General features: G+C 40.1%; 1 protein-coding gene and 1 long non-coding RNA gene across 4 annotated transcripts in view; one reads left to right on the forward strand and one right to left on the reverse strand.

Annotated features, from left to right (window-relative positions):
* LOC147999794 (uncharacterized) overlaps positions 1-352 on the reverse strand; it is a 32,781-nt gene extending 32,429 nt beyond the window's left edge. Inside the window, exon 1 of the long non-coding RNA XR_015642548.1 lies at positions 88-352. This is a non-coding gene — a long non-coding RNA (uncharacterized LOC147999794). The remainder of the gene's footprint in view (positions 1-87) is intronic.
* Positions 1-4,432, forward strand: part of LOC147999795 (uncharacterized) — a 33,350-nt gene extending 28,918 nt beyond the window's left edge. Inside the window, exon 4 of one of the 3 annotated variants that reach the window (XR_015642546.1) lies at positions 36-4,432. Coding sequence is in view for 1 of the 3 variants with exons in the window: in XM_087593621.1 (XP_087449747.1) it covers positions 36-117 (82 nt within the window). In the remaining 2 variants the exon portion in view is untranslated. The remainder of the gene's footprint in view (positions 1-35) is intronic. The other 2 variants (XR_015642545.1, XM_087593621.1) reach the window with 2 other exon arrangements.
* Positions 4,433-12,360: the final 7,928 nt, after the last annotated feature.

The following is a 12,360-nucleotide window of genomic DNA, read 5'->3' on the forward strand; positions in this document are numbered from 1 at the left end:
TGTCCCTACTTTCTTCTCTCCCAACACGTGTCCAGTGATGAACTAACTTCTGCGTGGAGAGGACTGTGTGAGAAGAAGCATTCTTACCTGGAAAGCTGTACTCTGCCGAGGATATGAAGACAAAACCCGGAGACACGGTGCCCAGACACGGCTTTTCCTTCTCCCGCTTACTCATGTGACGCTACATCAACCAATCAGCTTTGATTTCTGTATCTGGGAAATGGAGATATTGACTAAAAAGCCGGAAGTAGTGATACATGTTTATAACTCCAGCACTCAGGAGGCCGAGACAAGAGGCTTGTCAGTTCAAGGCCAGCCTGGGCTACCTAGCAACAATGAATTGTACTTAATTTATAATAGTTTGCATGAAATTATTGAATTAGTACATGTAGGACGTACTGAACACTGTTCACCGTTTAGCACCTCTTCAGCAAGCCTTTGTAGTCGTGAGGATTGGAGGTCTGAGGAGACAGAAGAGGATGATAAAAAAAAAAAGGAGAGAAATTGATGCCCATGATAGATAAGGACTAAATGAGAATTAGTCTGAAGGAATCAATGGTTGGGGTAGAACAGTTAACAACAGAGCTCTGCGCTAAACAGCAGGCTTTCCTGCTCTATGTCAACCGGTCATGCTCTGCCTCTGTCCTCTAATAGAGTCCAAAACTTATGCACTAGGTGGTATATGTTATGGATTGAAGTGGTGTGTGACCTTTGCGGATACCCCCAACTTGCCTTCCTCGTTTATAACTGAAGTGCTCTGTCATGAGAGGGGTGTGGTTTGAGACTTGAGACGTTTTCAACTTAAAGATCTTGTGGACGCGTATCTGACTGAGGTGATGATTATTGTGACACCGGCGAGGAGACCCCACGTGAGGCATATTATCTTTTATAATGTTATCCCTTAAACTCTTATTTTCTACAGGAAATCAGATACTTTAGATGCACATGCAGGGGTTGGAGGTGGAAGACTCATAGGAGCTCATAGGAAGGAGGGAAGCAAAATAAACCCTGTCCCGGGTAGAGCACTGGAAACGTGGCGCTAACAAAGGCTTCCTGTTCCGCATAGAAGACAAGCTGGCAGAGGCGGCTGCGGGGCTGTGGGTGTACTCAGCTGTGCAGAGCTGATTATAGAAGATGAAAGGGCTTGGCAATTCATTTCATCTCACGCTGAAACACTGCTGACAACTGAAAGTGAGGACAGAAGGATTCATTTGTTCAACTTCTGTTTTAAAAAGCAGACTTCAAATGATACCACGGAGAAAAGGAGGCGGGGCCCTGGTGTAATGCGATGCTTGGTGGGTTTTTCGGTTTTTTTGTTTTTTGGGGTTTTTTTTGTTTTGTTTTGTTTTGTTTTGTTTTGTTTTGTTTTGTTTTAACTCACTAGCTGCAGCGTTTATGTGCTGTAGATGGCTTTGGAAGGCGAAGGGGTTGTCTTTTTTTTTTTTTTTCTTTTTTTCTTTTTTTTTTTTTTTTTTTGCGGTCCCCATCAATTCCAAGGAACAGGACGGATGAATGTGGGTTCAATCACTTATCAGATAGAGCACGTCCCCCTAACTTGACAGACTATCGTGTCCACTCATATCCGAGTCCCACGATAAGTCATAATGAAAAACTGTAATACCTCAGCGCTTAAATGCTTCTTAGGAGCATTGAAAGGGGAAAGGGTTTTATTCAGGATCACTGTGCTGAACATGGATATTATGGTGCCACATAATAGAGAATCTATTTCAGATTTTTATAATTCTGGCTCTTTCAAGATTTAGCTCAGAAATCCAGATTTTCACTCATCTACATTTTTATATATATTTAGCTTAGATTTTTGTAAGGAAATGCCATATTTTTGTTTTAAGTGAAATGTACCGCTATATCAGCATGTTTAACATTTGAAAACGAAGAGTTTTTGTTTCCTATGAATTACTATGAAACATACTCTATCTGAGAGAGTGGTCTTATCCCCAAAGACTTATAAACATGGGTATCTTGCCATATTGGTAAATTATTACTTATTTACGATTAATGCATAAATGCAGGTCCAAATGTTAATGGAAGAGATAAAGAAGTAACTTCCTCCTGCAGTCATTGAAATTAAAGTATTCATAACCTGAACACATCCTGCTCCTGCCATTGCTTTCTTAAGCAATTCAGTTAAGTGATTGATGCTTGCTTGTCTCTGTATGAAGACTTCAGCTCTTTTCTCTGTTCTTAATACAGGTTTTCCTCCCAAGAAATCACCCAAGCAATGAAAATAGAAAACATTACGGCTCCAATAAATTCTTTGGGGCTCATCACAGTCTCAGATTTTGTTTTCCAACAATATTTTGGGAACACCTTCTGTGTGTCAGGCTCTGTACTGGGAACTAAACAGGAGGTGGTATCATAAACTGGGTTACTATCTACATGACCCAGAGTACACAGGGTACCCAGGAATCATGGGTATTAATATATACCAGTTGCAACTGTTTTTTAAAAGATTAACTGTGGATAAGAAAAAGGGCCACATAATAGGGGACTTCTAGGGGTTTGTTTGTTTGCTAAAGAAGTCATATTTAAGCAGAGGTGGGAATAGTAGAACATCTGGTCTTGTAGTCTTGTGAAACCCGTGCTCTAAAGATGTGAGTTCCAGAATGATTTTGGCGTGTGTGTGTGTGTGTGTGTGTGTGTGTGTGTGTGTGTGTGTAAGAGAATGCTAGGGTGACCTGGGAGTGTAGCTTAATATTAGAGCACTTTCTGAGCATGCCTAGTATCCTGTGCTTATTCTCAAGCCAAGAACGGGGGCAGAGAAGAAGAAGCAAAATCAAAGGGACAGGGACAGGTCAGCAACTCTTCAGAGGTTCTGACAGGTCAAAAAGCTTGACATTTTTCTATAGAGCACTGGAAACTTCAGGAAGGTGTATCCAGTCTGGAGAGTGGTGCTGAGTTTGGGGAGAGCAAGAAAGCAGCTCACACTGAAGCTCCCAGTTGTCTTGAATGGTGGAGAGCATTGAATGGTGATGGGAATCGGCAGAGCGTCCCTGGTGGGAATCGGCAGAGCGTCCCTGGTGGGAATCGGCAGAGCGTCCCTGGTGGAAACTTGAGGCAGTACAGTGATGTGAACATACATCCTCACTCAGTAGCTCTTATTTTACAGAGTTTTTATTTGGAAGATCACCATTCAAACTCAAAAATGTAAGCTCAGGCCACAAGCACTGAAGTTTGTCGAATCAAAAGCATTCAGACATAAAATTATGCATTTTTCTCTTCCAAAATTAATGACACTGAAACAGTGTTAAGCATAAGAACACTTGGAAAAGAGGTTGTCACACATGTACCAGTGGGCTGTGATTTCAAACACCTTCTATGTAGGTAAGATATATAGCTTAATATTAAGTACAATAGTAATGGTAATCAAATATCCAATCATATTCTCAGATTGAGTACAGCTTTCTTGTATGTGCCTTTACACGGAATTGTACATTGCACATTCTGTTTGACTAAACAGAAATTTAAAGTGCAATCACCTTCTCATGCAAACTGATATTTATTGTAAAAAAAAACAAACACATTCAGGGATAGGTGACATGTAAAATCTTATTCCTTTTACTATAATCAGAGAATGTTTCAATGATTAATTTTATATTTAGACTTCAATCATGTGTCATTAAGTGAGTTAATTGAAATATTTTTATCTTTGTAATAAAGTTTAATTCTAAGGGACGTCACAACTTTGGGGTTGCCGAGATGGTTCAGTGGTTAAGAGCACTTGATGCTCGTACAGGGAAGCCAGGTTCAGTCTGAACATCCATACGATGGCTCACAACCTTCTGCTAGTCCAATTCCAGACCGTCAGGTTCCCTCTTCATAGACTCCAAGCATGATTATGGTGCATGCAGATCCATGAAGAAAAAAACATATAAGAAGTCTTCAAAATTTCATTCTTTTCATTTTGGGGTAGTATTCAAATTCTTTATCCACTTTTCTGTTAATAAACCTTCTGATCGTTTTCATATTTTGCTATGAAGGATGAGATTTTCTATGAACATTATTATCTATGTTTTCCTATGGATGCATGTTTTAATTTCTCCCAGTTGAATACATCACATTTGAATAGATTATGATGAGGGTAGATGAATATTTCATTTTATTACCAGATTCGTGCATGGTGTATGACTGTCTACCTTATATTTAATTTATCGGTATGTTGAGATGTCATAGAATGCTTCTTATAAACAACAGGTAGATGCGGCTTCCTTTTTATTCAATTATAATTTCAAATGAACTGCTTAACATTTATATTAAATGTAATTATGGCTTTATTAAGTTCCATGTAATCCTACTATATTGGTATTTGTTCTTTATGTTTTCCACCAATTTTTTGTTCCAGTATCCATCCATGCCTCTCTTCTTTGGGGTATTATGTATTACGTTAATAAATATTCATAGTTCATATTTACGATCCAATTTTATGTACTTGACTGACTTTTTAGCAGTACTTATTTGTCTGTCTGTCTGTGCATGATTTAATGGTGAACATAGATATGCATACTTACTACAATATCACTTAAAAAGAGGTTATATTAAAGAATAATCTACAAATTATATAGCAGTAGAATGTTACTTAGTCTGTGTCCCATTTGCTGTATTCCCATCAGATATTTTAATTATCCACATTCTATAAATTTCAAGGCTTGAGGGACCAAGATTCTGGAAAGAAAAGTTCAAAGAAATGACACAGGTGTGTCCCCAAACCCACCAGCATTTGCCATCTTGCAAATACTGTAGGGTTTGAAGGTGGAGGGGCAAAGGGAGAAGCTGCTCTGAGAATAAGAATCTAAGGAATTTTGTGAGTTGCCTGATTCCAGAAATTGAAAATGGAATTAAAATATGAATGGGCTTCAGATAAAATTTACACACATTTAGTTGAACCTCAAAAGGTCAACAGCCTGCCAGAGACGAAGCTAGCACTCTACAGCCGGTAAGGACCAACACTTACGGAGCAGCGCCTAAGCCATTAAAACTGACGTCTCTATAAAAAGTAGGAATTTGGCCTCAGTTTAAACCCATTACTAAGCAAAACCAACAAACCAAGCAAACATCACCAACAGCAATAACAAAGCAGAAAAAAGGAGAAATTTGAACAAAACAATAGACATAGAGCTAAAAGGAAGTAGAAAGCAGGGAGTAGTCCATGATGCAACTGTACAAATCAATGCCAAGGTGATGGTGAACACTGGGATCCAGGAGATGGAAAAAGGATTCTCCCCACACCTTGATTTCAGGCTTCTGGCATATAGCCTTGCAAAACAGTATTCTAATGATTTTGATACTTGGCTGGCCCAACTTATGATTCTCTGTATTAAACACTGAGAAAACAGAGCAGCTACCTAGGTGTTTAATAACATGAATCAATTTCAAAGACATAACATTAAGTAAAAACATCTTGCATGGAAGAATGCCCCTGTGTGATGTACTTTATAAGAAGCCTAGAATAGCTAACATATTCTGTTGGGCAAGAAAATCCCATGAAGTCATGGTGGGGTACGGACACTGTGATTGGTTAAGAGAAGGAAACCTGTGGGATGATGCAGTTCTATCTTGATAGGCTTCGATTATTAAAGTTTCCATAGTGCCCTAACCCAAAAGGATGCATATACACACGTGTTTGCATTTTCAAAATTCTGAAAATGAATGCTTAGGACTTATGTATTTTAGTGTATGTAAATCCTCCCTTAAGATTCTACTCTTTTGGGCAGGCACACTTGAAGAAGCCAGCCTGGTCCTTACTCACCCCACCATGGGTGCTGTTGATGTCTGTGACTCATGTTACCACTGAGGGCCATGCGGACGTTCTGTCCATAGTCCATGCTGCTTCCTGAAGCCACATTGATGTCTGTGTGTCGTGCTGTTGCCAGGAGCCATACTGATTTGAGTGGCCTCTACTGCCAAATGAGCCATGGTGATGTCTAGGACTGTGCTGCTACCAAAGGCCGCCATATTGGTTCTGTGGTCCTACTGTACCCAGGGTTAGTATTGCTGGCCCTGTGTTGTGTGTTGCCACTGAAGGCCATGCGGATGTCCGTGGTCTGTGCTGCTGCCTGAGGTCATGGTGATGTCCGGGCCCCTGCTGCTGCTGACTACCATGTTTGGGTCCATGGTTCTATTGACCCCTGGGGTTGTATTTGTAGTCTAAACAGTCATCAGAGACGCTGTGGAGGCCATGTTCTGTGTTCCTGCTAACTGAAGAGCAAGTAGGTTACTTTTGCTGTGATATTGATGACTGCAGACCCAGAGTTGAGAAAGAGGGATATGGAGGGCTTAGCCACCCTCAACCCCAGAAACCATCTAAATAGGAAGCCACCAAAGAGAACTCCTAAAACATGTGATGGAGATGCTGAAGACGCTGCACAGTTGATAGCTTTCGGGAGGTGGGCAATGGGAACTCAGTTCTATTTAATTGGCAGGCTGCTGAGACTTTGATCATGCTCCGGTGAGTACATAGAACATATTAGACTTGCTTAGTTTTCTTTGTCTATCTTTTCTTTTTCTTTTCTTTATTTTTTTTTAAATGGGGAGGTCACAAGGGTAGGGGAAGCAGACATGGAAGAACGGGGAAGAGAGTATGATCAGGGTACATGATGTGAAATTCATAGAGAATCAATAAAAGTGTCATGTTGGAAAAAACTCAACTCTGTAATGGAAACATTGAACTTGGATGGTACTGAAGTATTTAGTGGAGAGTGATTTGATGTTAGGGATATAATTGGAAACACATCAAAAAGAAAGATGGAGTGACAATGGCCAGATGGATGGCTCCATGATAATACAAATATAAGTGGTATAAAATGACTACTGTGGTCTGCTTAGGTATATTATTGCTCATATAGAAGTCTTTCTACTTGTGTATATATGAGTTTTTTCATGGTAAAATACAAAAGCATAAAAGAACATAATCCAGCAAATTAGACACGAGCAAATTAGATGATTGAGGAGAGGCTTAGTCAACTTGAAGTATAAGATTTTTATTTAAAGGATAAAAAATATAGAAAAGGAACTTGGGGGGTTGGGGATTTAGCTCAGTGGTAGAGCGCTTGCCTAGGAAGCACAAGGCCCTGGGTTCGATCCCCAGCTCCGAAAAAAAAAAAGGAACTTGGAATAGTAGTACACACATTTGATTCTAGTACTCAGGTACATCTCTGACTACAAGGCCAGCCTGGTCTACATAGTGAGTTCCATTTGCGTGTGTGTGTGTGTGTGTGTGTGTGTGGGTGTGGGTGTGGGTGTGTGTCTGGCTGACTATGTGTGTCTTACTATGTGCACAAACATGATTCTGTACTCATAATACCTTCTGCCTCCCAAGTGCAGGAATTGCACACTGTCACCACCAAACTGGGGCCCAGACGTACTTTTTAAAGGGAAAACAGCTATACATATGGCGAAGCAGTATCTACACACTAAGTTAAGGCAACGGATTTGCGGAGAGAGTAAGTGCAATTAGAAGTAGATGCAACTAAACTATCGAGAATAAAAGCAAAAAGAACTCAGAGCTTCATTGACAGAAACCAATAGAAGATCCTTTTCCAAGCATCACCCCAGATATTCCTCATACTTTCCAGATATTACAGCCTTCTTTCCAACAAAAGTAAATTGGGGTTTGGAAAGGTTAATTGCTTAAAATCAGACAGCTAACCAGTTGATAAAGATTTTAACTTCATATATAAATCTCTATACATAGTCAGCCTATACCCATTGTTTCCTATTTTTAAGTATAGAATAGAGTCAATTTGGGGACATGGGAAGCGAAGTTGAGAAAGGAGACAGAGAAAGAGAGGGGACAGAGAAGGACAGAGAAAGAAAAGGAGACAAGAGGAGATAATGAGGAGAGGGGAGAGGGGAGGGGAGGGGAGAAGAAAAGCTGGCCAGGAACATGAGAAGAAAGGGAGGGGGAGAGGGGAGGGAAGAAAGAGAAAGGGGTCAGAGAGGGAAGAGAGTGAGAGAAGGAACAGAGAGCCTATCTTATTGTTTCTTGTCTGCTTTTTCCCCTTCATTTTTGTTTCTCTTGCAAGGCTGAATCCCAGTGTTCCTGGCTTGGCAATCCCCCTACCAACTCTTATTCATGACAATGCTTGGGCATTACACTGAAACAGGAAAGAGAGGCAACTGTAGTAGAACACCAGCGTCTAATACTGGGTAACTCATTGTGGTAGATACTAGAGCAGCGACCGCAGAGAGAATCCGTGTAATTGGCTTCCTTCCCTCCACTCCTACACATCTACTCTTCATCTTGACACTGTGGTAAAGGACTGAAACGCTTCCGTCTTTCTTGTTAGCACCATATTCTAAAGTATGTACCACTGCAGGAAACTGACAAGGTGACAAGCTGTCACTTTAGCAAAAAGAATATCCTATTTTTAATGAATATTATTTCCTACGGAAATGTGCCGACGACAGCTACTTTTGATGGCAACAGTGTGCGTGTGACCTTTTGTTAGACAACAAACATTGTGTCAGCAGTGATGATTCTCAAACTCTGTAGAGATGCTAGAAACATATCCTCAAAAATAATATCTAAGGCACAAGCACATAAGGCTCAGTAAACTATTTTGGTATACTGTATTAACAAAAATATCATGGGATAGTTGATGAGTGATACAGTAGGCATTTATAGGCCAGTTATATTTTTCTTCTTATACATTTCTCTTTAAATCTGTGTTATTTCAATAAAACAAATAATATGTGTTTATTTAAATAAAGCTAAATTTCATTGGTATCCTTCAGGGGAAATAATTTGAATTTGGTTCCTTAGGAACATCTATGTTATGAATAATAAATTATTTTCTGAAACTAGCTTAGGGCTTTAATATTCCAGGATTTTATATTAGATAAAGATAAATATTAATTGGAATACTATTTATATTTTTTAACTTCCCTATAATTGCTTAAATAAGCAAATATTTATTTCTGGAGAAACTTGAAAGAGTCTTATCATGTAGAAGTGGAGAATATCATTTCTTTGGCATATGTAAGTGACATAAATTTTGGCAAAGTTGTCCTGGATAGTACAATCAACTTGACATAGCCTAGAGTCATGGCAGTAGGGTCTCAAGTGAGGAACTGACTAGATTTTGATGGTCTTGGGCATATCTGTGAGGGGCTTTTCTGACTGTTGATTGATGTGGGAAGGCCCAGCCCGTGTGAGCAGCTCCATCCCTAGTCAGGTGGTCCTCAACGATATAATGAAGCTAGCTGAGTCCATGGTAGCCCATGAACCCCGAAGTAACACTCCTCGGACGTTTCTGTTGTATTTCTTAGCCGTGTGTTCCCTGGTTAAAGATAAAGCCATGGGCAGTAGTAAGCTTGAGGTAAGATTGAGTTGCTGCCCTGGCTCAGTGATTGGCTGTAATCTGAATGTATAAGGCAAATAAATCTTTTCCTCCTCTATGCTGTCATCGGTCACAGCATTTTATCACAGCAACAGAAATGAAGTCAGAACACAGATTTCCTGGGAGCTTTTGACATCATCTGTGCCATGCTCGAAAATCACTTGTTTTACATTTGCGTGTTAGTATACATTACGTATCTACACACATATATGTTCATGCACAGCTGGGTGAACATACATGTGTTTGTATATATGCGTATACCTTTATATCTAGAAACACAGATCTATTTCTAGACTATTTTATGGTCGGGCTGACAGTGGTGGCTTGTTGGTGCATTTGGCATTTCTTCCAGACGCCATGTTAGCCAGAGTTACACACATAGCGAGTGACTGGCTGTACCATTCCTCCTATCTTCCCAGTGTCCCCTAAGAGGGTCACTACTGGAATTAGCGTCCATGTTTGAGGCTGAGGTGGGTGTTGTTTGTGTCATAACATGCTCTCCTCTACAGGTGAGGGAGTCATAGTGGTTACTCCTTCAAAGTGTTTTATGTCTCACTTCACTGTGTCTAATAAGCAAAACTGACTGCTAAAGTTTCCCTAAATCTAATAGCAACTTCTCATCTCAAACAGCCAAAATTCAAATAAGTTACAGAAGCAAGCTTAATAACATATAACTTATTATTCTTTAAGGGCATCCCTTGGAGCTATAGTGATAAATTAAATTATATCACATTGCTCAATAAAGCAGAAACTAAGTTCTCAAAAGCACATGAAATTATTTCTAAAATTAAAAATTCAGAAGTTGGGCTTAAATGAATGCCATCAATTAGTTTATAAAAGAACTAGAGACATTTCGAGAAAAAAAGTTCAATTATGTTCGAAATGAAAATTATATAAATAACTTTATATTATTGAGAAAAATTATTATGATCTGAGAGATAGGCCTAGCAGGCTTTTTAGTCTTCAATTAAAAATATCAATCCTCTAGGGTCATCCCTAAATCATTCGCCCACAAAGGCACAGAACCCAGATAAGACTTTGTCTGGAGACGAAACGGTAACTGGTGAAGGATGCTTTTTGTTGTTTGTGATTCCATGGACCTTGTAGATAATGAGATTTGAATAAAATACCAACATGAACTAAATATATAGTTAACCTCTTCAAAGTTCAAGATAATGTCTTGTCCAGTAAACCTGATGGAACTTGAACAAGGTACCGACCCGACCGCCAGTGTGCGATAGACTTTCCTGGAATTACAATGCACAGGAATGGCCTCTCAGTAAGGCTCCTCTTGCTCAAATCTCTACAGTGTGAACGAGCAGAGAGTAGCCTCTGTGTTCCCAGTCATTGCCAGAGAATCCACAAAATGCTGTCTCAGTCCCTGACCACACCAATCTGGCCAGTGATACAAAAAGATACAAAATTGCAGTCTTTTTCTCCTTTTCTCTGTTCATTTTTGCTCTTTATCTGTGAGGTGCTCAGAAAGCCTTCTCTAAGAAGTCCCTGGCCATCCTGCTCAGTGGCCCTGTGTTTCCACTCACCCGGAGAGCATTTGCCACTCACTGTGCATTGATCTAATGTAAGCAGCTAGAAACACAGGAGCCCTGCAGGACATTTTTACGAGTGAGCTGAAAGTGGCCAACTCATTTGCTCCAATCTTCTCCATGGTGCAAATGGTCTGCAGAATCCCAAATACCATAATCGACCTGAAACAAGACGAAATGGACCATTTTCTGTGTAGTTTCCCTTTTTATATAGAGGGGGTTGGGGGGTGGAAGGATTTTCTGAAATGTGATAGCTGTAATAACAGAGAGGGAGAACCAAAACAGGCCTGCACGGTGACGGCCTCCCATTCCACTCAGCGTATCACACAAATTGGTCCCAGCAGTTTTCTCTTTAATTCAGGATTTATGGAAACATCTGAGATTATAAAATTAACTGAACAAAAACAGATGTTATAATTGTGAGGGGGTGGGGGTGGGGGCCCAGTTCTTGGATGAACACCAGAGCTAAACATTAGTATATGGAGTGGAAACATTTTAACTCGGGTTCCTATCTATCAGTTTACAAGCTGACGTAAATATTCCACATGAAGATAACCATCTAAACAGCTTGGAGAAATGAAATTATGTTCCCATAAGTGGCTCATTTTTCTCCCTTTCAAAAGTAAGGCGATGGCTATTAAAACAACAATTTCCTTGTTCCTTAATTAATAATATACAACCTCCCACCTATATTCACAACTCTGAGGAAAAGAGGCAAATCTTAGATTGTGCTTCCACACTGGGTTTTCCCGTTCCTCTAGGGTGATAGACAGTAGTGCCAAGGCCCTCTCCCTGGGGTAGTTACTGTGGAGCGGCAGTTCTGAGCAATGCTCAGCTTTGGACAGAGGTAACTCCAAGTTAATAGAGGGAATGACACTCTGACCTCTGTGTAACTATCTAAAGGTATGAGAAAGCGTCCTTTCAGATGAGGCTGAACCCTGACATTGTAAAATCCTGGAAATTATCTCTGGAGGAACAACAACAAAAAGGTCATTTAAAAAAGGCTCTCTAGTCGTGTTTCCACATAAAGACTGGGTGTGGTTTGCACCGGCACTGCGCTTTTGGCATCCCTTTGCAGAAACTGTTTATAAGTATGAAAGAAATGAGAGACTTAAAATCGGTTAAGTGGTGTGTTCTTTTTAGCAACGAAGGACCTTTAAATGATCTAAGATGCCTTTTCTGTCAAGCAAGAGGTTTCGCTGAGTAAAAGGACACACGCCGAGGGCTGTGGTTCTAAGCGTGGGTAAAAGGAGTTTGTAAACACACCCAGGGAAATGTCAGGATAATACCTCCAGGGGACCTTGGCCAAGATTTGTTTATTGGATTTACACAATTGAACCAATCATGATTAAATCGCCTCAGGGCCAAAGTTCAAAGGGATAACAATCAGAATGCATACAAAGTGGAACGACAACTGGCAAGTATTAAAATAAATAAGATGTCAGTGGAAAGTACGCTGG

This window comes from Rattus norvegicus, chromosome 18, assembly GCF_021556685.1.
Source record: "Rattus norvegicus strain SHRSP/BbbUtx chromosome 18, alternate assembly SHRSP_T2T, whole genome shotgun sequence".
In the NCBI taxonomy this organism is placed as follows: Eukaryota; Metazoa; Chordata; class Mammalia; order Rodentia; family Muridae; genus Rattus; species Rattus norvegicus.